The 26,691-nt window shown below is 45.2% G+C and overlaps 1 protein-coding gene across 1 annotated transcript in view; it reads left to right on the top strand.

Moving 5' to 3' along the window:
• Window positions 1–26,691, top strand: part of LOC146830356 (uncharacterized) — a 993,685-nt gene that overhangs the window by 395,223 nt on the left and 571,771 nt on the right. Inside the window, exon 6 of the mRNA XM_085603721.1 lies at window positions 16,715–16,750. Within this exon, the coding sequence (XP_085459847.1) occupies window positions 16,715–16,750 (36 nt within the window). The remainder of the gene's footprint in view (window positions 1–16,714; window positions 16,751–26,691) is intronic.

Below are 26,691 nucleotides of genomic sequence, written 5' to 3'. Positions count from 1 at the left end.
CCTGCTCCTAAAAACATTGGACAGGGGATGGCTCGTACATCAGTCTGGAGGGTAACACAAATGTAACCGCACCTATGAATCCATTACAGGTGTACCCTATTTTAAAAAAATGAACACTAACATGTCCTGCACTACTGATTTATTAATCAATACTTCCTCGATAAACGGCCCATAGATAGTTAGATACTGTTTCCCCTGGGAAAGACACGCCTTTGAAAGAAAGTTAGGAATTAAAAGGTCGGAGGGAGAAATAGAACAGGATTCAGGGCATTCCAAGGTATTAGCCCAAAAAGTTCAGGTTTCCTATGGTACTTGAGGAGCCAGACATTTCAAACCTGCCTCAAAGTAGGAATGATCCCAGGCCTCCATTCTGTGACGACAGCCAAAACATGGGGCGCTCTGAGATAAATCCCCCCGTCCCACTTCTATGGAATATGGAAGGGATTAGGGAGTTGGAAGGGCAGAAAGATAGAGGGATACACAAATTTAATGAGGGGGGAGCTGAAAATACATGGGAGAATTTCAAAGTACATATCTACCTGGAAGTAGTGCACCGAGGAATCAGGAAAGTCCATAATTCAGTGAACTTAAGAGCACAATCTTATCCTGCTGTGTCAGATTTCGGTCAAGCCGTGGACAACGTCCCCTCTATCCCTCCTGGCCGGGGTACTCTCCCAGTACGGATTGATCCCGGCCAAGGGAGGTTTCTGTAAGGGAGTCCCGGCCTTGCTTCTCGTACAAGGCAGATGTCAGTATTGGGGTCTGATGTAAGGTTAAGCAATAATATAAGCGCTGGACATAGTTCCGGGCAAGTAACTAATATTTTGACCTTTGCTTCCCTGTTTGATACAGAATCAGTTCTATTTAACAGAAGCTCCTTGCTGCAGTTGCCATCAGAAATAGAGGACTTAAGATTAGTAATAAGCAAAGATATTGAGCTGGTTTATCTAGATTGTAGTAGTGGTGCCCCAAACACTAGAGTCACATTTAGTTCAGGGATAATTGCAATGCTAGTGCTGGCTAACGTTGATTATTTTAGGAAAAGAGGGCTTAGATGTGTTTCCATATGTGGACCCTTTCTTGGCCATGCTTAAATCCCACAGGAAAGACCGCCAGGAGCTAGGAAATACGCTTTCCAATATAAAGGTTGTCAGAAATCTGAAAGATATTAAAATTTTGGTGGGTAGCTCCTCAGGAAAAAGAGAGGTTAACATTATAGGACCTAAGGTTCAAAGAGCCATCAAACACATAGGGGATGAAGAAATGGCCCAGTGGAATTGGGTAGCTGGCTCGCTGAATGGCATAAAAGAAAATCATGAAACTCCTCTTGCTCCAGAGTTAGCCCATTGGGAAAAATCTTGCCTTGGAACCTAGCGGGTGTCGGTAAATCCAACCTTAAGTTAAACTCCTTATTAGTACATGATCCTAAAATAATTTGTCTTCAGGAAACATGGAGCTGCATTGATTTCAATTTTGAGAACTTTTTGGTATTTTGTTGTGCAGCAAAACTTTCAATTAAAGGCCCTGCAAGTGGTGGCTTAGCTATTTTACTTAGCTGCACCATAAATTGGGATCCTGTGGTTTTTCTCCATTTTTCTAAGTTTTGTATGGGTTTGAAACTTAGGTTGGGTAATGGGATACGAGGTCAGCATGTATTCCTCCTCTAGGTAAATGTATATATTCTGCCAGGGAGAGCAACTGATTCACTGGTTGAATCTATTTTCTCCTTTGTGCATAAAACAAGTATCTCTGAAGAGCGCGCTTTGATATTGATGGTAGGTTATTTTAATGCTAAACTCTCAAACTGTTCTTGTATGGCCTTTTCTATCCCTGAGTTGGAGGACGCATGATCTATTCCTGAATCTTCATTGCCTGACCATATTAGGTCAGATAGGCGGAGCTTGCTGTTCTCGCATAATCTAAGAATGTGTGATTTTTTAATATTGAATGGCAGATTCCCTGATGATTCTCCTGCCTCTTTTACCTTTCATGGTCCACGCGGGCACACACTGATTGACTATATGGTGGTATCCTATCAACTCTTCGGTGCATGTACGCAATTTAAGGTACTGCCAACAAACATGAGTGATCATGAAGTTCTGTCAGTGGATGTCAACATGGAACTCGAGTTGCTGGAACCTTGAAATCGTAGGGATGATAGCATTTTATATAACAGAATTAATGGGCGTGCTTTTTGGTCTAATAAAAACCTCCCATGCTTTGGGAGGATTGTCGAAAAGGCGTATCCTGGCCCTAGTCAGGAAAATCCCATCTCCAGGTTCGAGTAGATATTGGCCCTAATTAGATCGTGCTGAAGGAAAAATCAAGTTAGCGGCAGCAATCCTTTAGTGGCTAAATCATGGGAGGTAAAAAAACCAAATCGAGAGACCAACGGCCTAATAAGGGAACAATTTGAGCAGTCTTCAATGTCCACACAAAGAGAAATTAATAGATTAAAAAAGGCAAGAAAAAGAAAACTGGCATCGGAGCGCAGAGGGGTGGAAGATGCAAATTAGATAAAACTTAGAGAAGCTGCACAGTCCGGTGATACTCGTAAATATTGGGCTTTAAAAGCCAAATTGTATGATGGCAGAATTAAGGCAAAAACCAGTTTAATTTCTGATGTAGAATGGATCGTATATGTTTCTCAGCTATATGCATTAAATCCCTTGGCTGGGTTGATTACAAATTTTGCCCTTGGGGACCAACAATGTGTAATGAAATAGATGGTTTCATTAAAGGGGCAAGGTACTCAAGTGCGATGGACCCCGATGACGTACCAATTGCTATAGTTAAACAGGACGGCGCAACATGGGCGCAATTCTTGTGTCTGGTATTCTCTTACTGAAATGCACATGGGATTATTCCATCATCCTGGAAGGGAAGTATTATGGTCCCATTATATAAAAAGGGACCAAAAATTCCCCTGCTAGCTTTAGGCAGATCGCATTATTGGATGGGACCCTTTCTTTGGGAGACTTTTGACAAGTAAGTGCTCCAGTAGCGACCACACAGACCAATGCAGAGGTAAGGCCATCTTTCAGGCATCTGCAATTAGTAGACTTTATAATCATTGTGGGAAAAGACACTTTGCACAGTTTTTAAAATTAAAATTCCTCCAGAAATTAGTTATGCTTGTGAAACAGTAGAAGAACAGCAGTGAGATAATTTTGAGAAAGTGGAGGGGCGTATTTAGTGCCAAATGTGTAATCTGAGTCGTGCAGTCTCAATTGTGGAGATTCGGCTCGAGCTTGGGCTACTTTTCTCTTACGTGTTCTTTATGGCTGCGTGCTTAAAATAGAGCAATGCATTATTGAACAGTGTCGAGAACCCTTTACGGGTAGCAATGTGTGCATAAATTGTTGACACCCTGAAGGGAAAAAGTGTTCTCTTCAGGAATTATGAGAAAACTGTACATTTGTTTGATTTTGAGAATAGCTGTATGGACATTCTTTCTAAACAAGTTTTGAAAACTTGAATTTAAAAACTATTTACGATGTCTCGCAAAAGAGATACTGCACTGTGTGCAGCCCATTCTAATAATGACTTCATAGCGGGGAGTAGTATTTATAAACGGCCTCAATCCTATGTTACATGGAATCTCCCCCATGGAGTGTGCAGAACAATCTTGTTGCTCCGGTTGAATTTGCTTCCCTTATGAACTTTAACAGGAGCTTGGGAAAGTCTTCCTAGGCAGGGAAGACTCTGTCACCCATGTGGAACCTGTTTGCAGGACTTAAATCTTGTCTTATTTGTCTGTCCCCTACTGCAACCTTTACAACGTCGATATCTTAGACCTTTTTTCCTAAAGTATAACATTGCCACAGCTGAAGAGGCCCGAAATTGTCTTCTGGCCGCCCTCTGAACCAGTTTGCTTTGAAAAAAATGTAATATATTTTAGAGAAGAAACAGTTTGCTCCGTTTAGTTGCAGTAGGATGCTTAGGTTTCCTCCAGAGCAAATTCTAATTAATTTTATTAGTGGTACTTTCGGGTTGCTTTTGTCAGAAGGTTGTAATTGTCAGAGAGTTAATCATATGGCATGTTGTATATTAACTATGTTATGGTTGCACTTTAGTTTGGTGCTAGAGTTGAGTGCTTGCACATTTATCTCTTTGTTTGTTGCTATGAATATCGTCATGTACAATTGAATATTTATTAGCCAGGAAAATTGTATCTATTAGGCCTTGTGCATGTAAATGGAATAAGTAGCAGAATTTCTTTTTTCTTTATTTGTTCTGGTGGATTTTGTTATTTTCTATCATGTTCAAGCACTCACAATTTTTTGTCATCCTTTAGGCGGTTAGTTGCTGTGTACTGTATACCAAAATTTAGATTTTTTTTAATCCCTTTGTATTGTCTCCTTAAGTCTTGTTCAATTAAATGTATAATTCGAACATATCTTTAGCATCCTCGTAAACGCACAGTTGAAGTCGTCTAAGAATCTAATGGTATAACTCTCTTTGTCCATCCCTTGTTATTTGAAAGGATTCAGAAATTGATTCTGCACTCATTTTGCACTTCTTTGCAACTAACATGCAATTATGAATTTTGTAATATTTTATGAAAACTGATTTTTTGATGCTTTGCGATTTTATTACCTTGTTTTAAATGTTGGTTGATTAGGTAAATTGGATACATGTTTTTATGTGGATCTCTGTGGAGCTCCAAATCATAATACAAATTGAATAGAATTGTTAAAATATACATTTAAAATATTGTATTATTATAAATTAATGTGCATATTTAATATATGTTTATTTTAATATTTCAAATATTTATATATTTAAAAGTCGATATTTAATACAGCTATATATTTGTAAACAATATTTCTTTTCCGATATTTTTGGATTTAGGTTTTTAAACAGTCAGTCGATATTTTTGTATTCTATGTTTTTTCCTCGAAAGTTTTTCAGTACATATTTTATTCCTCAATATTCTGTCAGTGAACCAACTACTTCTGTTTCCGTAGATCCATAAAAACCTGGCTTTTCAACCAATAATTTTTGCCGTTGTACCTCCTTAGTCTGTCTCACTGCCGTCTCGGCGCCGGGAAACCCTTTTTGGGTAGCTGTTGCGCCTTATAAATTTAATTTAGTTAAAAAAAGAAAAGTGAACCCTGGTAGAAATCCAAGCAGGGCAACAGGTTTGGGTTTGGAGCCTGTGGCACCAAGGGCCCTCAAGACGAAATGGAGTGGCCCTTACCCTATGCTAGAGAAAAAGACTGAGGTCACCTAATTGGTGGATCTTGGCAGTAGCAGGTCCCCCAAGAGGGTGATAAATGGAACTGGAGACAGCTCGCCTATCAAAACAAAAACCTATCACCAGTCTGACCAAGTCAAGGAAAGCATCAAAGCTAAAGTCAACAAAATGCTGGAGTTGGGGGTCATTGAGCCTTCTGAGAGTCCCAGGGCCAGCCTAGTAGTCCTAGTCCCCAAACCTCATCCACCGGGTGGAAAGAGAGGAATGAGGTTTAGTGTGGACTACAGAAGCCTCAATGCTGTCACCAAGACAGATGTGCACCCAATCCCCAGAGCTGATGAATTGATAGATAAGTTAGGGGCTGCCAAATACTTTAGTGCCTTTGACTTACCTACAGGGTAACTGGCCCATTGGCCTGACCCCTGCAGCAAAAGAAAATACAGCACTCTCCACTACTGATGGGCACTTCCAGTTCAATGGGATGCCCTTTGGTCTAAACAATGCTCATGCTACCTCCCAAAGGTTGGTGAATCAAGTCTTTGCTGGGTTGGAAGGGTTTAGTGTGGCTTATCTTGATGATATTGCTGTGTTTAGCTCTTCCTAGCAGGATCACCTGGTCCAATTGTGGAAGGTTTTACAGGCCCTGCAAATGGCAGGCCTAACTATCAAGGCATCCTAATTCCAGATAGAGCAAGGAACTGTTGTGTACTTTGGTCACCTTGCTAATGGAGGTCAGGTCTAACCCATTCAACCCAAATTCCAGACCATTTTGGTTTGGGAGGCTCCAACAACCCAGACCCAAGTCAGGGCATTCCTTGGCTTGACTGGGTACTATAGGAGGTTTATGAAGGGATATGGGTTCATTGTGACACCCCTCAGAGAACTGTATACTGGATAGTTGGCTGCCAAAAGGCTTTTGACACCCTAAAAGAGGCAATGTGCTCTGCACCTATTTTCAAGGCTCCAGATTACTCAAAGCAGTTCATTGTGCAGACTGATGCCTCTGAGCTAGGGATAGGAGTGGTCCTATCCCAGACAAATGATGATGAACAGGACCAACCTGTTGCTTTCATAAGCACTCCCCAGAGAACAGTGTTGGAGTGCAATTGAGAGGGAGGTCTTTGCTGTGGTTTGGTCCCTAAATAAGCTGAGACCATGCCTGTTTGGTACTCACTTCCCAGATCAAACTGACCACAGACCTCATAGATGGCTAATGCAGATGAAAGGAGAAAACCCAAAACATTTGAGTTGGTCCATATCCCTACAGGGAATGGACTTTACAGTGAAACATAGACTTGGGACTGCCCATGCCAATGCACATCGCCTCTCTAGATTTTTCCACTTAGACAATAAAGTCTCTCTTTGGAAATGTTAGTCTCACCCTCTTTCATTTGGGTGTGTGTGTGCGTGTGTGTGTAGGTAAGTGACTCTTTTTGCATGATTACCTCCCACTTTTTGCCTGATCTCTGATGCAACCAGACTTGATGTGCCCTGGGTTCCTGCCAATTAGGTTCCCAGAGCATGTGTTCTTTCCCAAAACTGTACCTTTGTACCCACAATTGGCACATCTCTGACCACACGTAAGCCCTTTGTAAAAGGTACCATGGGTACCAAGGGCACTGTGACCAGAGAAGGCCTCTGAGGGTTGTAGCATTTACTAGGACACACGCAAAGGCCCTGTACCTTAACAACCACACATTGCCATTGTAGGCTGCGGGTTTTGGTGCAGAAAATGTGAAAGAGTCGACATGGCACACATTCCTATGTGCCATGCCTACTCCCCACTGCCTGAGGCCAAGGTAAGCCACCCTTCTAGCAGTGTGCACTAGCCATCAGGTGATGAGACAGTGACATAAGCCCTGTACTCCTACAGTGTCTAAGTCCATTTGTAGACATTTTAAGTGTAGTCAAGCCTTTTTTGGGGCTATTTGTGGTAGTTCGCGCTTAGGCCCCTGTAACTTTTGTAACACAAAAAGTTATGCATGTCAAATTTGGGTCATTTTCTTCCAACATCATGGTATCCAGGATTTGTAGATCTCCCTGGAGGGGACCCAGAAATGAGCCAAAATACAACAAAATTTTGTTTTGTTTTTTGAAAAATGGGTAAAAGTGCTGCAAATGAAAGTGTCTGTTTTTCCCCTGAAAATGGTATCAACAAAGGGTTTGTGGGGCTGAAATCACCATTTTCTCAGCTTTCAGGGACTGACAGACTTTTGTCAGAAACCCAACATCTTGTACACAGTTTTGGCATTTTACTGGGACATTGCCTACTTTTGCTATTTTTTGTGCTTTTAACCTTCTTTCAGTTAATGGTAGAAATGAGTATGAAAGCAATAATTGATCCTGGAAAGCTATACATTTTAGAAAAGTAGACAAAATGTAGAATTCCGCAAAGGGTCATTTGTGTGATCCTTCAAGATTTCTTTATCGAAACTAACTGTTGATAATAGAAAAAATTGAAAATGAGTTGAAAAATACACCCATTTGTGCCAACGTTTTCACCTGTAACTTCTTCTAATTATGACAGATGTTTGAAAGCAATATACCGTTACATTTTCTGGACCTTTCTGGTTGTGGATATATATAGGCCTTGTAAGTTCACCAAGAACCCAACGAACCCAGAACCAATAACTGAGCAGCATCTTTCAGTGTTCTTTTTATTATGTACCATGTATATGGCAATTCATTTGGGGAAATATATACACACCTATGTATTTCTGAAATTGGAACAAAATATAGAGTTTAGAAACAGAAGCTATTTGCATATTTTAGAAATTGTGAGTACCCATCATAGCATGAGAATTATAGGACATTTTTCAAAGTGACTTCGTTTTCACACATTGTCTTTTATTTGAAAGGCAGAAAAGCATCAAAAGTCAATATGTAATACCAGTTGCTCTACAATTCTGTTTTACCCTAAGTCTCCCGATAAAATTGGTACCCCACCTGTGTGGGTAGGCCAAGTGCCCGCGACAGGGAGCAGCTCAAAACGTGGACACACTTCATTTTTATAGTGAAAAACTGACTCTTTTTTTTGCAAAGTGCCTAGCTGTTGAATTTGATCCCTAGCTCTGCTGGCACCTCGGGAAACCTAGCAAACCTACACATTTTTTTAAACTAGACACCCACGGGAATTCAGGATGGGGAGACTTGTCTAGCTCTCACCAGCTTCTGTTACCCAGAATCCCTTGCATACCTCAAACTTTGATGGAAAAACCACATTTTCCTCACATTTCTGTGGTGGAAAGTTTTGGAATCTGCGTGGATCCACAAAATTCCACCCACCCCACACTTCCTAAAGTCTTCCGAGAAAAATAGTACCTCACTTGTGTGGGTGGGTCAAGTACCCGCGACAGGCAAGGGGCCAAAACGTACTGTGGAGACATCAAAATTACCTATCACAAAACTACCTGGTTTTGCAAGGAGGGGGAACCTGGATTTTTGGCCCCGGGCTCAGCAGCCATCTAGGTAAACCTACCAACCTCACACATTTCTGAAAACTAGACGCCCTGGGGAGTCCAGTGAGGTATGGGTTTCTAGTGGGCTTTCTGCCCCCCAGGAGGGGCAGATTGGGGGCTACTACCCACAAGAAGGGACAGAAAGACTGTCATTTTGCGGTGGGGGCATTGGCATGCCCATAATGGACAGCCCCCACCCCTAATTCAAATTAGAAACAAAAAACTGGTATCTAGTGGGCTTTCTGCCCCACGGGGGGCAGATTGGAGATTCCTGCACCCATCTGCCCCCAGGGGGGGCAGAAAGACTGAATTTACCAAAATGAATATGGGGGTAGCAAAGGGGCCGCTCCCCCCTCCCTGGTGCCTAGTGGGTGGATCACTGCTTGGGGCTCGCCCCGCTTGGGGATCGCTCTCCTGGGGTGATCCCCAAGCAGGGATTCTTCTCTTTATATCACTCCTGACTTTCTACGTGCTCAAGGGGCTGAGATAGCCCCCTGAGCAAGTAGAAAGTGAAACTAAAATGAGCCCCTTGGCTCATTTCCGTTTCGGTTTCACTAAATATTATGTCAGCGCGACGTGCGCACTGATCGTCATTTCAGGGAAACTAGGGGAGCAGCCTTGGGAGCTGGGGAAGAGCTTCCCCAGCTGTTGGGGAATCCCTCGGTGCCCGCACCGAGGGATTCCCTGTGCCATGTACATGGACAGCCGGGGTTTGTCCGACGCACATGAGCACTGGTGCGTCCGACGGCTGGGGGCCATCCGACGCACTGAAGGGATTAAACCCACGCTGATGCCAGTGTGGGATTTAATGTCAAATGCACTGAGAGGGCATCTTAGAGATGCCCCCTGAAAAACAACCAGCCCTGGTGTGGTTCCTCAATGTTTGCTCGCCATTTGCCACCGCTAGACAGGTTTCTGGACCTCCACTGCTCTCTGGGATCAGAAAAAAAGCCCATCTTGGGCAGAAGTGTCATGCCTTCTCCCCCATGATGGGCTGGGCAAACAAAGAGGAAGCTTCAAAGGCCAGCCGCCTTTGTGAGCCGTGCCTGACTTTTGCTGCCCCCAGCAACTGTCTCCCACAGGTTCTGGGGCAGGAGAATCAGCAGAAAAACCAAGCTAGGAGGAGAGGTGTGCCCACCTTTGCTAATGGCACTCCTCAGGTGGGGAGGCGAGGTGAGGCACACATCTCAGTCCCCCTCATTTGGAAGATGAGGGGATCCAACCAGTGAGGAAGAGGCTCCCACCCCCTCCCGGAGGGTGGCATATTAGGGGGTGCACCCAACCAAGGAAGGGACTTGTTGTTCCCAACCTGCACAACCCTTTAAATGCCCCTAAATCTAATATTTTGGGGCAACCCCAAACCTTGTCTCCTCAGATTTGAGAAAGAAAGAAAAAGGACCAAAGAGCTGTGCTGACCCAGGAAGAAAAGGACACCTACTGCTTTGGCCCCAGCCCTACCGGCCTGTCCTGACTCCGACCTGCCTATAGTGAGGAAACTAGCATGTCCAGCAGCTCCCAGAGCCTGGAGGACCTGCCATGCACTCACCTTACACACTCTGTCTCCTGTGAGCCCCGGATTTCCTCAAGAAAGACTACAAGACCAAAATCCGGATTCAGGTGACACAGCGAATCTGCACCACTCTGCACCCACCACCGCAGTTCGAGTGCCTAGCACCACAAGGAGCTCTCCCTGGCGATCCTGACCTGAGATCTGGTGATTCCCAACCACCCTCAAGCTTAAAGACGATGCCTGCAGCCTCAACCTGAAGAGTCCCCCCGATCGCGACCGGAGCTGGAAAGAAAACCCTATGCCAGAAGTCACACCTGCACCCGATGCTCCACGGCCTTGGGTGGCCCAACTGACGGTGTCCAGGCATCCCCAAGATCCTAACTTTCCTCTTCAGCTGGTGGTCACCTTCAGGAAGCCTTTCTGCCCGAGCCTGCAGCAACTTATACGAACCGAAGGCCTCCATTGAAAAGTACAGGGTCGAAAATTTCTTTTCGGCACCCTGCACCCAGCTGCCCCAGTGCCACTGGTGATGCAGCTCCTGTGCTGGTCGTTGGCCCCTGCAGTGCTGACATTAACCCCAGGAGCTTTGCTCCCATACCCACGTGGCCTGCTCGTCAGCAGTCCCTAACCAAAGGCCTCCTTAACCCCATTGGCTAACATTGGGACCCTGCACTCTGCAACCGGCGCCCCAGTGCCACTGGTGGTGCAACTCGAGTGCCCATCTAGACCATGGGGAACCTTGGTCCTAACCCCCAAAACTCTCACTCGTAAGTTGTGTACTAACCTGAGAAACCACTAACACCTTTCCTCCCAAAGGAACTCATGTTAAGAGATTTTGGGCCTAAAATGTTCTGTCTTGAACTGATGTTTGTATGGAGAAAGGAGAACTAAACTGTAAAGTACAAAAAGTCTTACTTACCGTGTATTTTAAGAACCACTAGGTGTGGTATCTAGACATACCACCCCAGTACTAATAGTAATCCAAAAGTAACTAAAAAGTATTTCTGAAAGTAATTACGGTGTAATTCAAACTGCATTTTAAAGTGATACAAATCTATAACAACTACAATCCATCCTCAATTGCATTTCTATGTAAAGGTTTACAATTAAAAGTATACCTTACCTACCTGTACCAAGTCTTGCTTGGTTCTAGAAATATAATACAAATATACCTTTTTTATTAGTCTGGATTCTGTCTTTGCATGTGTGCCATCAGTCTTGATTGAGTGAACACAATAAATGCTTAACGCACCCTCTGGAAAAGCCTAACTGCTCGCCCACAGTACCACAAAGAGAGCTGTTTCTACTCACCTAATTTAGCCTTTGCTATACCTGTGGGGACTCCCTGGACTCTGTGCACACTAAACCGTACTTTGGTATAGTATAGACAGAGCTAGCTTCCTACATCCATGGTACCAATTCTATCGGTGTCAAGACTGGTTTCTATGATGGCGTCAATTACCTCGATAGGACAAGCCACTACTCAATCACATCACCAACCTTCTATGGTGATGACCCTCTCTCTTCTGTATTGGGAATTATGGAGACATTGCAACCGCGAGCTTCACCAAAACCATTTTAATCTTTGGTGCCAAGCTTCGTAAAAGAAACATTTTACACCCCAGCCACTTTAAAATTGGCCAGTCTGCATCTCCTTGAAAAGCCTGCTCAACAAGATCCTTTATTTCTATGCCAGCAGCCCAAACTGGACAGGTCTATAGCCTCTACAGAGCGCAAGAATCATTCATCGGTAGAGACAAAAGGATAGATGCTGTGGGTAGAAAAGTCTGAGGAACAGCGGATTTAATCCTCACATCAGCAAGTGATTATGCTGCTCCTGGCAGGTGTCTGAACTCTGTTCAGAGGGACATGGGGCTAGCAGGCCTTACTGGGCCAAACCATGGGGATCAAGGCATTTCACTCATTATTTTCCAAGGCCCTTCCTTCTATAAATCCTGAGCAGCTGGGCCAAGTACCCCTTCAGCACTTGACTCTCAGTGGTAGTGCAGATTGGGCAGTCCAAGGCTTCACAGTGGAGGGTAGACCCAGGGGGGTGGACACAGGTCCACAGCTCAAAATACAATCATCAGCAGCAATAAATGACTGTTCAGTAAAATACTTATTTTTATATAAAAAAAAAGTGTATTTATATACCAAAGCAAATTAAATATGACATTCACAAACAATACACACAGTCCCCTTAGATCAGGGTTCTAAAGTTTTATTGATGGTTTCCTGAGTGCCATTCTCCTCTCTATAGCAGCAGTGGCTATTCCCCATTCACTATAGGCATCATTTAGGTTAGTAGTCTGAGTCTCAGGAGTCCCACTCCATCTCTTTTTTTTAATGTCAAACGTGTTCCAGCGCCAAGCACTATATGGCTGGCAAATTCCCCTAGGGCCACCCGGCCTGTAAATCAGTCCTAACCACACCGGCATGACCTGAGCGATTGAAATCTCCAGGCAAACTCCCTTCGCTGGTGCGGAAACTGCAGGGGCTGCCTCCAGTAAGTTGCTTCCTCGTAAACTCAGAAGAGGGAGTGGCTGAGTGTGCTCTGCTTCCTCATACATGGTCCTGTGGAGGCTGCGTTCTTGGTACTGCTCTGATGCTTGTACATTTCTTTGGATTCTCCCAATACAGGGGCAGGATTCTGATTCTTCTTGTGCTGGTCCTCCGTCAGGGTTTGGGGCCACATAGGTCATCACGGCGGCCTCCTCCCCCAACCCTGAGACAACCTCAACCAGACCACACTTATTGCTGTGTCTTGGTGACTCTCTCCCCCCAGTGTATGAGGTCGACATCCTCATATTGTACACAGGCAATGGCCTGCTTGGCACTGCAGCAATCTTCGTGGTGGCCCCACCTGGCATCCAGGATTGCCAAATTTAATCTACATGCGGGAAACAACCCGATCGGTGCAGCAGCCATCTTCTCACACCTCATTATATGGATCAAATTGCCTGGCTCTCCCTCTAGACCAAACTCCCTCCAATGCTCTCACAGTGCATACTGGTAAGGGCAGGCAGGCAAGAACTGGTGATCCAGGCTCATGGGACAGATTGTCTTGGATTGCCAGAGTGATATCCCCTCACTCAGTTGGGAGACTTGCAGGCCTTGACCCCCAGTCCTGGTCTCAGACAGATGTTCCAGAGCTTCTCCTTCTTGCACAGTCTGACTGGCTGCTTCACTGCTGACAATTTGAGGGGCCTCAAGTTCCCCTTCTTGGAGTCCATATTCAGAAATCAAATGTGATTTAGAGTTTGAGTCTTTGAAGTTTATGTTGGGGACCTGCTTCCTTTAGAAGTGCTGTCTCCTCTGACCTGCCCTTCCTTCAGAAAGAAGTCTGTCACAGCAGAAGCGACTCTAAATCTGATAGCCTCACAACACAGGCAATGGGAGTGATGTTCACACCTGGATGTCAGCCACAGTGATATATATGTCTCCAAAGGCTAGCCCAGGGCCTCATCCCTTCTTTTTATTATTCTCATATCAGCCCCATCTCCTTCCTGAGAGTTGCCCAGCCGTTCCCTTTGAAGTTTACTGAAGAGCCTGACTCTCCCTTTCTCCAGTGTATCCTACCCAGCTCACAGGAATGCAGCAATCCATAAATCTGAATGGGAGGATTCCAACACCTTCTTTTGTTCATCTGGTAAGCCCTGAGCCCTGCAAAATGGAACCCAGAATCTTCCATGTATTGTTCCAGTCACAGACATCTAGCACATGCATATAACACACACGTACTGCGCAGCACTTATCTCCAAACCGATATAGACCAAGGGTGATTTAAGCACATATCAGCAGAACTTTAAGTGAGTGAGCCTGTAGGCCTCATCGCACGAAAACAGATACAAATAGGCCTGTTCTCTTCTACTGATCACTACACTGTATTCTGTCACCACCACACTTGTGCTGCTTGAATCCAGGCAAAGGCAGTAGAGTCTTTCACCACTCTAATGGTAGTGCTTTAGGCACATGATCCGTGATCGCCCACTTCTTCGAGCTAAAGGCAGTGCATGTATCTCTTAGGCCTTTCAACCCAACCTTATCCACAAATACACTTCTAATACAGATAGACAAACAATCACCAGGTACTATTTAAACAAGCAGGAAGGAAGACATTTCAATATGCTTTTCCTCTACTGCACTGAAACTGTCAGTTCAAACGATCCTATTGACCAGGATCCTGATAGCTCTGATTTGGCCGAAGCAATGGTGATTTCCAGAGCTTTAAAGCCCACAAGAAACTGCCATTTAACCACAATATAAGGTCCAGGATGGGAGGGAGAATACTTCATGTACAATCTTTGAATTTGGCTGCTTGGGTCTTGAAGCCATATAAAATGGACACGTAAATTTACGATCAGACTGTATGAAAATTTTCAAGGGAGTGCTCCTAAGGAGGGTAAGAACTAAAAGAAAAAAAGTCAAAAAGAAAGGGATGATAAATAAAGATAGAAAAGGAGTGAAATAAAGGAAAGGAAATGATGGAAGAAAAACAAGTAGCCTGGAAGGTTTGACGTGAATATGGAAGAGAAAGGAAAGAAGAAAGAGAGAGGAGTGAAGAAAGGACGGAAGAAAGGGTTGAAGAAAAGGATGTAGGAAAAAAGGAAAAGGAATTAAGATGTAGAAAAGGTAGAAAACAAAACGAAATTAGATGGGAAAAGAAAAAGAAAGCAGAGGAAAGAAAGAAACGGAGCGTCAACAATAGGAAGCAAAAAGTGAGATGAAAGAAGAAAAAATCTGAAAAAAGTAAAAGAAAGAAATAGGAAGAAAGAAAAAGAGAAATAATCAGAGCCAAGAAAGGAAGAAAAGCACAAAAAGAAAAAAGAAAGACATTGGAGCAGAAAATATAAACAAAGGAAGGCAGGGAAACAGAAGAATAGACATGAGAAAGAAAGAAAAAGAAGTAAAAGAAGCAAAAGGAGAGAAAAGGAGTGAAGGAAGAAAAAAATATGAAAGGCAAAGAAGACGCAAAGAAAGAAGAAATAAGAGAGTGTAAAGAAGAAAGTTGAAACTGAAAAAAGACTAATGAAAGATATGCAAGAGTAGTAGAGGAAAAAGGAGAAGAAAGAAGGCAAAGTAGAGAAAGACAAGCACGAGCAAAAAAAGAGAAAGGAAGAAAAGACAGAAAAAAGAGAAAGGCAAAGCAAAAATAAAGAACCGAAAATGGAAAGGAATAGAGGATTAAAGACATGTGAAGAAAAAGAAAAAATGAGAGAAAGCAAGAATAAATCAAGATGGAAAGAAAAGTCAGACAGCAAAAGATAGAAAAAGAAGAAAAGGGAAAGGAAGGAAGGAAGTAGAGAAAGGGAAAAAAAGAAAGAAGTCGAGAAAGATAACAAAAAAAAGACCATTTACAGAAGAGAAAGCCCTGCACTGTGATCTTGCTTAGCATCACGGGATGAGCCGTACAATCTTTTAAAGTGGTTGTTTAGCAAAATAGAAGCTGCATATTCTCAAACCAGCTGACAGGTAAGTTATGCGAGATCTATACTAATGCAGGCTGCGAGAAACTAGTTGCTCTCAATCGACTTGTTGGAGACTCTAGTGAAGATAATCAGGTATTTGTTAAGTTTGCAGGGGCCACAAATGGAAAGGCAGTCCAGAATCAGACCTTCTCCTGATGAATTATGCTCTGCTTCAAGCAATGGTGCACCCTGGCCAAAAGGGATCCTCTTGAGCGTCTTATAGCTTATTTCACTAGATCACACGCCGCAACTACTGCCCTAGATCGGGGCATTTCAAAATAATACATGTGACAAACAGCCATGTCAGCATCGGCCCTTACTTTTAGCGACACTACTGCATTGATTCACAATTCGTTAGGGAGGGAATCTTTACACTCTCTTTTCTGCAGGACCCTTGTAAAATTCCCTCCTCAGACTTACCTCCTTGGAATGTCGCAAAACACTTGCAGTTTACCACCCTGTTCAAAAGGATGGTAAGCCACTCGCAAACGGGAAGGGGTCACCAGGGGACCCCTTCCCCTTTGTGAATGGATACCTCCCTGTGTGCATCCACAGGGCACAGAGGCACAGGATTCCTCTCCGCCAGGGTTTTCATATAGGATAAACCGCCGTGAAAACCCTGGCGGGTAGGAAACTCCTAACATGCTTGGCAGAACCTTAGCAGTCGCACCAAGCATATTGACGTCCTACACCGCCGCAACACTGCCAGGGAATGACGGTTCCCTGGCAGCTCGGAGGGGCTGTGGTTATCCCACCGCTCAACTCATAATAGGGCGGTGGGGAGACCACCATTGCCACGAACCTGGTGGTCCTCGGTCCGTCAGACTCCTAATCAGCTAAGTAACGAATCTGCAGTTAGAGTATCGACCGGAAATAGCCTTACCGGAAGTAAGTAACGCATTGTTTGTTGCTTTAAATCCATTGATTCCTAGGCCACGAGAGTTTATTGTACGGGGCTCAGACATTCCTACCGGCCAGGACTAGGATTTGCGTTGCCTTTTTGAAAATGTTAGCAGAAGGATATATTTTGTTTGTAATATGCAGTATCGCTTTTAAACTTGTTATTTACTCTCTACAGGTTCCCCCAGCAAAAGAGGCGATCGTACCAGAGCAGGTAAGGACACTGACCTGTTTAAATAACGGTTCCGGTCCCCTACAGTAAAATATGTGCAGTCTTGATTTGAGGAAATTATTTATATCCTTATTTTCTACGTGTGTTCTAAAGAAAGGGGTTTGTGTGAACGTGTTACGCCTACTTGCGACAGTTGGGGTAGAGAGTACAGAGTAAAGCAACACTGGGAGGAAACTAGTACGTCTAATATTCTACAGTTTATGTTATTGAAAACTGTTGAACCATGTCCTCTTCTGTTGTAAACTGTTCCAACTCTAAAGTACGCTGTTTGCACTGTTGGAAATTTAAATAGATGAGTGTTCGGTGCCATTGGGTTCTCTCTGGTATTAATAAAGTGTAGAAACTCTCTGTACGTGTGCGAGATCCTGGAACATACCTTTTCCGAAAATGTATTTTCCAATTAACCATGAAATGGTAAAACAATGCCTGACAAGTTTCACTGTTTTAATTTAACTAATTCCCTGCTTACATCGTACATTTGTCTAATACACCACTTAGAGAAGAGCTTACATAATAAAGCAGAAAGCGTGCCCCAGTCCTGGGATTTAGCTCTCTGCAGCACACTTGTTTTTCACTCCATGAATACAAAGTGAAGCTTGTAATGTGTGAGCTGTTCCGCTCTGCTCGCTGTAGCATTTTTAACATTTTGTGTTGTTTCTTGGTAATTTTCTTGCCTGTCCCCGCTGGAGCTTCAAATACTACTTTTCGTGCTCTCGCTTAAAGTGTTGTATCAAAAGACTTCCGGCTCTCGGTCTCGGCTCCCTGCTTAATTTCTGGTCTGAAACCTTGGAAATGACCCAAACTTCAACCAGTGAGGTCAAGGTGCTCTGAACCCTACTTACCCCGAGGCCGCCCTAGTACAGAATGGTATTGCATGTCTTGTGTGCTGGGAGTCTCCTCTGAGTTCTGGTGAGTTTCCGTATTGCGGCTCCAAGTGTCGGATTGGGATCACAATTAGGCACGGGCACCCCTTAAATAAGTGGTCCAAATTCCCAGATTCCACCTATTTATAAAACAGCATTTGGCTAGTCTCATTGGGCTCCTTTTTAGAGAAATGTTTGATAAATTACATATTTTAAAGCTCTTCTCAATCAATCAATCAGGGATTTTTGAAGCGCGCTACTCACCTGTGAGGGTCTCAAGGCACTGGGGAGGTGGGGGGGGGGGGGGTTATCGTGCAGCTCCCTCTCATCCAAAGAACCAGGTCTTGAGGCTCTTCCTGAATGCTTGCAGAGTGGGGGCTCGTCTGATGCTGAGCTGGAGTTTGTTCCAGGTCTTTGCCAGTATGAAGGAGTAGGCTGTTCCTCCTGTTCAGGCTCTGCGGATGCGAGCGATTTCGGCCAGGGCGAGGTCTGCAGTCTTCTCTTGGGTGCGTAGAAAGAAACACTTTCATTGAGGTATTGGGGTCCGGTGTTGTGGAGGGATTTGTAGGCTTGAGTGAGCAGCTTGAAGGACACTCTCTTCTCGACAGGGAGCCAATGGAGGTCCCGTAGCTGTTGGGTGATGTGGGCTTGTTGTGGGATGTCGAGGACGAGTCTGGCACATGCAAAAACAACAGATTATGGACAGAATGCAGAACAATGTCATACATTCACCCCAGTACAAAGATCTGGGCCTAAATCGATCGTTTTTTTGCTCACCATCACGTTCCAGTTTGAACCCAGCCATATGCAAATCAGTCTTGACCCTGTGCCCCATGGGAACAGTCCAGCCCGAACTGCCAAGCCAGGTCCTCCCTGGACTGGAAACAAGCATCCTAGGACCGGTTTCGGGGTTTCACCCCTCTTCAGCCAGGATAGCTTGATTCCAGTGGCATTGAGAGCACGGGACCCATGTCTGGGCATACCCTTCCCACTCGGGGTGACAAATGCAAAAACAACAGTTGATGGACAGAATGCAGAACAATTTCATACATTCACCCCAGTACAGAGATCTGGGCCTAAATCCATTGTTTTTTTGCTCACTATTCTGTTCCAGTTTGAACCCAGCAATATGCAAATCAGTCTTGACCCTGTGCCTCATGGGAACAGTCCAGCCCGAACTGCCAAGCCAGGTCCTCCCTGGACTGGAAACAAGCATCCTAGGACCGGTTTCGGGGTTTCACCCCTCTTCAGCCAGGATAGCTTGATTCCAGTGGCATGGAGAGCACAGGACTCACGTCTGAGCATACCCTTCCCACTCGGGGTGACAAATGCAAAAACAACAGTTGATGGACAGAATGCAGAACAATGTCATACATTCACCCCAGTACAGAGATCTGGGCCTAAATCCATAGTTTTTTTGCTCACCATGCCGTTCCAGTTTGAACCCAGCCATATGCAAATCAGTCTTGACCCTGTGCCTCATGAGATCAGTCCAGCCCGAACTGCCAAGCCAGGTCCTCCCTGGACTGGAAACAAGCATCCTAGGACCGGTTTCGGGGTTTCACCCCTCTTCAGCCAGGATAGCTTGACTCCAGTGGCATTGAGAGCACGGGACCCACGTCTGGGCATACCCTTCCCAGGACGAGTCTGGCAGCGTTGTTCTAGATGGTCTGGAGTTTGCAAAGTAGGGATTTGTTGACTCCGGTTTTGAGGCTGTTTCCGTAATCCAATCTGCTGGTTATGAGTGCATGGTGGTAGCCTTTCTTGGTTCGTGGGGGTCCATTTGAAGGTTTTGCAGAGTATGCGGAGGGTGTAGAAGCACGTGGAGGAGAAAGCATTGATCAGTCGGGTCATGGTGTGGGAGGAGCCGAGTATGATGCCAAGGTTGCAGGCATGGTCAGTGGGAGTGGGAGGGTTGCCGAGGGCGGTGCACCACCAGGTGTTGTCCCAAGTGTAGAGGGTAGATCTGAGGACAAGGACTTCTGTTTTTTCCGAGTTGAGCTTCAGGCAGCTGCTGCTCATCCAGGATGCGACGTCTTTCATTCCTTTCTGGAAGCTGAGTCTGGTGGTGTTGGGTGCCTTGGTGAGGGAGAGGATGAGTTGGGTGTCGTCGGTGTAGGATACTATGCTTTCTGACAATGGCGGTGAGGGGGGCCATGTAGATGTTGAAAAGCATGGGCCTGAGCGATGATCCTTGGGGTACTCCACAACTGAGCTCTATGGTTTCGGAGAGGAAGGGCGGGAGTCTAATTCTTTGGGTTTGGCAGGTGAGGAATGAGCAGATCCAGTGTAGGCCAGTTCCCTGTATGCCGGCATCGTGGAGTCTGGCGGTGAGTGTGTGGTGGGAGACCGTGCCAAAGGCTGCTATAGACGGTGTCATAGAGCCAAAAACATTGGTGAAAGCTAAAAGCATTACCTTTTGGCTGGGAGAGTGAGGTGAAATAAAGTGACCGAAAGGCCACAACTCACCATGTGGCTTTTTTAACCAGCATTACTGGTATTTTAATGTCCTGGTCGTAGGAAAATGAAGAAAATCGCCTAATGCTGGTATTTTCTCCTCTGATCAATTTGTACTTCAAACTATAAACATAAGGTGAACAGAGTTTAAAATGTGGTCGAAATCTGCTTTAATGATCCATGACAGATAGTTAAAAATTAAACAAAGGCAGAAAACCCCTGTCAAGAAGGACATATTTATAATTGTATAGAGAATCCTCTTTTATTATTATTCCAGCCTTTGCAGACTCTTAAAATATGAGCAAACAGCAGATTATTTTGTATTCAATTTTAGCGTGAACTCAGCCCAAGCGCAGCTATTATATGAGCACCAGTCACATTACAGAATATCAAATTAATTATTATTTTAGGCATTGGGCAATTAAGTCATTTGCACAGAATCACAGAATGTTTAGCTGAGGCTGGGACTCAAACCTATTTCCAAATTCAGCTGCTCTGACCCTAACGTTACATCCCCTCAAGTGTTCTCTCTGAGAAAGATGCTGCACAGCGAAGCCTATGCAAACATACCCCCCACCACCAAGGCCTGAAAGACTCTGGCGCTGAGGTGCCAACAGGGGGCCCCTTCACTTACTCTTTCATCTCCCCAGCCAAGTATAGCCTCAGGGCGATGACCTAGGGGTGAAGTAAAGCACAGAGCTAATGCTGCTCCAGGGGAGCTGCGGTGATAATGGCCCAAATGCCGCATAACCTGCTCCCAGCCAGGCGCCTCAGTATAACAGCACAGCAGGGAAGTGAGACACTGCTTCTGAGCGCCTGCCCTGGCCCCAAGGGGGCCAAGCTAAAATCTGCAGTGGCCAAAATACTGACAGAGTGGCGTTGCTGCAAGCTACCGCCTACAAGCCTGCCTGCACATGATGCTGGCTCCACATTACAGTGGCTGGGCCGGGGAAGAGGCCATAAGGCTCTGTGGGCCGGTTGATAGAGCTAACTGAAACCGGCCTTCCCAATCCGATGCTGTCTGCTCCAAATGACTGGACCCGGGTTTACACAGGTGGAGTCTCTGGGTGCTGCGCTGGTATAAACTCTTGACTCAATCGTCGGTCCACCATAAGACTGTAGGGACACAATTGGAGTAGGATGGCTGCCATTCATTTTTAACTTAATCTCACAGATAGAAGAGGGATGATGACAACGCATGAAGGTGAATGAGTGTATGGGAATGCACAAAATTGATTAACACTGCCCTCACACACCGCAAGCTGTGTCATGCTTCATCATAGAGCTGCTAACACACCTCCGCGCCAACCCAACGCTGGAGGTGGAGCAATAGGGAGGGGAAAACAATACAACATACAGTGTGGGATCACAGGTGAGGAATGGTGCAGAAATAGTGATATAAAACTGGTAACAGGGAGTCCTTATCAACATTGTAATTCTAGGTACCCTTTCCAGATTTAAAACAAAAAGTGGATGCTAGGTTGGGGAGTTTATGATGAGATGCCAACCCCTCCACTCTGCAGAAGTGTCAACATGTTTCAGCCGGCTAAAACTAATCCCCCGGCTTTCCTCAGGACTCTCACCACTGTGATCCCTGGGGGCTCACCCTCCCTTCTTTAAATTAAAAGTAAAGGGGATGTCACCTTTAGTAGAGCCCCTCGCTCTTGGAGAGGAACCTGTAAAGTGATTAAAAAACATAGAACAAGTGATGTGTAGAGTGAAGTGCCCTACATACAATGTTTAATAAAAATGAAAATGGTGCATTAACCCCACTCACTCCTAACCTTCAGCTGAATTATATGAGTACAACCCCTCCCCCCAAAAAAATTCTGGGTGGGGGTGGTTTTCTTTCAGTTTTGTAACATTCAAACTTATCTCGCTCAGTCGCGCTTTTGACAAATACACAAGCACTCTGTCACATGATTATAGCAGTGCTTACTCTCAGATTTTCTGAGGTAAAGGATTAGATAAAAATGCACATGGACATCGAAAAAATACTCAGAGGACACCACATTCAACCTTCACCTGTTAATCATGAAACTTACTGAGTTTATTAAATGTTTAAACACGAACTGGCGGGGGAGTGAGAACAGCACCCTATTAGCACTCTCTGTAGGGAAATAAGAAATGTTTAAAAGTCATGGAGAGTGTTTTCGCTCCAAGTCTAGCAGGGCTGTATATGCCTGCCTTTGAGGACCAGTACATCTTCACGCATGGAGGTCCCTGGTTCCATCATATCAAATTCTGGAGGCGTTTTATTGATGATGTCCTTTTGATATGGAGAATCATTGGATAATTTCCTGATTTGGCTCAATCATAGGAATCCCTTACTCCTCTTTTAATCAATTTGGTGCATTCCCACACACTCATTCACCTTCACGCGTTGTCATTATCCCTCTTCTATATGTGAGATTAAATTACTGAGCGGGAGGTCAAAGAGGGTTCTCTATCCTCTCACCCCTCTTTTTCGTGTGTGTAGCAATTCATTTTTAACTCCCACAACCACTAAGCCAACATGGCAATACCAAGTCAAGATATAGCTCAATGTTCGATGCAGAGGGAGAAAACTCCCTTTGTGTCAGTGCAGATGTTACTTCGGCAGTTTGTTCTTGCAGAAAAAAATAATTTGCCAAGTGGCAACATCAAACATTGCAGCCGCTCGACCAACGATCACTGCCTTCTGTGGAGCTATTGCAGCAGAGACTCCATAGGAGGTTACAGAGACCCCACATGCATGGTGGGAAACTCTGAATTTAGTAGATGATCCTCTCCTAGGGGTGCATAGCCATTGATGGGCTGCCCGCAAGAAACTCAATGACCTGTATGTCACCACAGTAATTAGTGACAATCTCCATTCGATTTGTATGCTTTGAATGCATACCCTCTGTTGTGTAGATTTGTACAGCGCATTATCACCTGAGAAGGTTGCCTGGGCCTGAGCAGCTGTGTGTCTAGTTACACCTAGGACCTAGTGGGACTACTTACTGGTTTACCGTGTTGAAAAGAAGTGTATTGTGGTTGGAACTGAGATTAGTGTCAAAATAAAGGAATGCTAATGTAAAAGTGTTTCTGAGGGATACTTCCAGATATAGATTTCCTGCCTTAGAATAACCCCCATGCACTGGATATGGAGAAGGTTTTAGTAGTGCTCCTGCTCACCACTAGGTGCTCTCATGGAGCCCCATGCTGGCACTGTATTACCCTGAAAGTGTTTGAAGCAGAGCCACATATATGTATCACCAATTCATTCTGATGTCACTCATTACACAGCTATTAGCAAACAAATCATTATCTTTTTGGATCAGATACTGATCCTGTGCCAGATCAGGGTGCACCCCAGGATATTGGTGATGACTACGATGATCTGCACTCCCCTCATTACATTGATGATGCCATATACATTAATATATAAAATGCCAGTGGGTTTGACACATCCACTGACGCACAGCTCAACTCGTTACATGGGTCATCGATGGATGAAAGTGCCTTGTTTGTACTGCTAGTTTAAATGGTATCTAACATACTAGAATACAGCTGTCTTCTACAGCCAAAGCTGGCAACATCTTGCTCTGATTTCTTTGTTGAAACAGTTTTTACCTGCCTGCTAGCAGTCAGGTAACCAGACTTCATAAACCAGTACCTAGTGATGCAGATTTTTCTCACAAAGCACCCTACTTTGCAAACCCTTATTGGTCAGGCCTCAAGGAATAAGGTGAACCCAAATGTGTTTCCTACCAATCCTTTGACCAGGAAACCCACAAATATTGATGCCTGTGGCAGATGTGTTTTCCTCTGTGGGCTTGGCTCTGCGGGATTTAACCATAGTCTGACTATTGCGCCGATAAACACATGCCCTTTGGGACATGGCCATCATGATTTTGCCAGTAGTCCCAGATGACGTTAGGGCTTCTCTGGTTCAGACCATACATAATGGCTATGACACTGCCAAGTATGGTATCTGTGCCTGTATGGATACTGCTGATAGCATTGGTGGGACCTTTGGACACCAGTGTTGGCCTTCAAATACATGCCTGGATGAGGTCCATTGATTCTGTGGCGATATACAGCTATGATAATTGTTATGCTCTTTTCTGGGTGTTGCCTCTTTGGAGAGAAGGTGGATTCTGCTTTCAATCAATCAATTAATCAATCAATCAGGAATATTTTGAGCGCACTACTTACCCGTGAGGGTCTCAAAGTACTGGGGGAGGGGGAGATAGTGGCAGCTCTGTGGTCATCGGAAGAGCCAGGTCTTGAGATCTTTTCTGAATAGTTGCAGTGTCGGGCTTCATCTGATCCGGAGGGGGGTGTAGGAGAGTAGGATCTGCTTCACATGTTTACCCCCACTTTTTGCTGGTGTTTCACTGTTTTTCGACTTTAGTCTGGCTGGGACCCTGCTAGTCAGGGCTCCAGCCTAGCTGCTTCCTCTCTAAAAATGATTCCATGTACTTTAGGTACAGTTCAGATTGGATCTGAGGTACCCTTATAAGTCCCTAGTATATGGTATACTATGTACCCAGGGCATAGGTACCCCAGAGGCCTACCAGGGGCTGAAGCATGTATTATGCCACCCCTGGAAAGCCACCCAAAATGACACCACAGGTCTTCTACTGCAGCCTGTGTAAGGTGGTGCATGCACCCCTTACTGTGATATAGGTTACCTATATCACTATACATATACACACATATAAACCTATAAGTCACTCCCATTGCAGGCCTTATCAATCCTGAAGGCAGAGTGCTTGGTTCTTATGTGAGAGGGCTCGGCTGCATGAGCAGAGCCCCTCCGCAGAGTTCGGAGACCCTTCTCTGATGCTGTTTGTAGTGCAGCCTGACCATATACTCTTAAGTGCATTATAACCAAACGGTAAATGCTAACTTTGGACTGGCTGCACGGAAACATGTTGTGTTTGGTATCAAACACCTTGGAATCATACCCCCACACCAGTAACTGGTGTGGGAGTATGATCTCACCCTTCTAGAGGGAGAGACATGACAGCACTGGTATACCCGGTAGAAACTTAATAAAGCCCTGGCATCACAAAATGGATGCTGCAGCCACAAACACAGGCCTGGCCTCCTGCTGCTGACCGAAACTCCAGCAGGGGAGGCCTGGACAATAGGTTTCCTGTCACAGGGAGGTGTAACCACCTCCCAGACAGGCTTATGTGTATTGGGCTGGGTGGGAGCACTCTCTGAGTGCTTTGAAGTCCTGACCTCGGGGCACATTTGGTGTCCCTGTGCATAATCCTGGACCTTCGACGCTCTGCTCAAGACCAGAGGACTGAAGAAATCTCCCTTGGGGTCAAGGAGTGACTCCCCTGCTTGGCAGGCACCAACGAAGCAATTTGCCGGTCTGCATTTCCGAAGCTCCCGCCTAACTCTGAAGTATTTGCAGCCCAGGAAGAGGATTTCCAGACATCACAGAGGCCGACCCGAGTCCCCAGCAAAGCTGAGACCCACAGCCCTCGTGAGTAACGTGGAACCAGAACTCCTGGTCACCGTGCATTTCTGCAAGTGCATTGACTTCTTGGCGTCTCTTGAAGTCGTGCTAGGGCTGACTTGTAGCCCCTACCTTGAGCACTAAATCTACTGAAGATTGTCAGCCTGGTCATTCTAAGTGACCCGTGGGCCACCATTTTGTGTTTCATCTCAAGGTCTCTTCGCGATCCCTGGTCTGTTGACTGGTGGGTCCCTGAGGGGGTAACTTTGTATTTCCTTGGGCTTCCCTGGTTGCTCCAGATGTGCCCTGACTCCCAACCAAGTGGTGAGTCCCACAGACCTTGCTGGTCTGCACCGAAGCATCTTTCTTGTTTCTGCGTGGGTTGCTGTTACCAAGGCTTGTTGTGTCCAATCTGGGCACCGACACTTCAGCACTCAACATCCTTTGTGGGACAGCTCGAATCCAGCTCCTGATTGTCCTCGACGCCTCCTGGTCCTCGTGGCTGAAGAGTCAAGCTTCTCCTTTTTCACCTGAAATCACCCAACATCGGTGGGCATCTGCTTATCGCCTTCCTGGTCACTGGCTAGTGACTCAGACTCTGTCCCCTCTGCTTTCAGGTTCTTCTCATCTTCAATCCAGGCTTGGATCTCTTCTGACACTTTGCATCTTCACAGCAGCAGCACTTCTTGGCCAGCTCCCATTTAAATCAACGACGCGACCCGACACCAAAATACACCTATGTACCCAGCTTCCCTGGGTGAGGTAACACAAGTACTCCGGTGCTCCCGTGGGTGCTACCCCTAGAACTTCCTAAGTCCAAGAGGGTTTCGTCCTGACTCATTTCTAAGTGTCCCTAATCTTTAAAAATCCCCATAGAAGCTAACGGGAGCTCGCGGCTGTGTTCACACACTGCACATGGCCCCCGTGGGTCCCCTGTGTCACTACCTTGGGTGGTTCCTTGGGGTCCCAGTGATTCTACAGGCTCTAGGCCTTGTGTCTAGTTAAGTCGTGGTTCTTATACCACTATTTTAGTATATGGTGTGGCTCGCCCCTAGGGCCTGACGTGTATTTGTGCTATTTTAATGTGATTATTGAAGTGTAACTTATGTGTTTTGACCTCTAGTCTCATAAAGAGACTAGGAGGGTGTGTTTAGTAATAA

Source organism: Triturus cristatus, chromosome 5_1 (genome assembly GCF_964204655.1).
Source record: "Triturus cristatus chromosome 5_1, aTriCri1.1, whole genome shotgun sequence".
Taxonomy (NCBI): Eukaryota; Metazoa; Chordata; class Amphibia; order Caudata; family Salamandridae; genus Triturus; species Triturus cristatus.
This window is presented reverse-complemented; position numbering and strand designations above follow the sequence as displayed.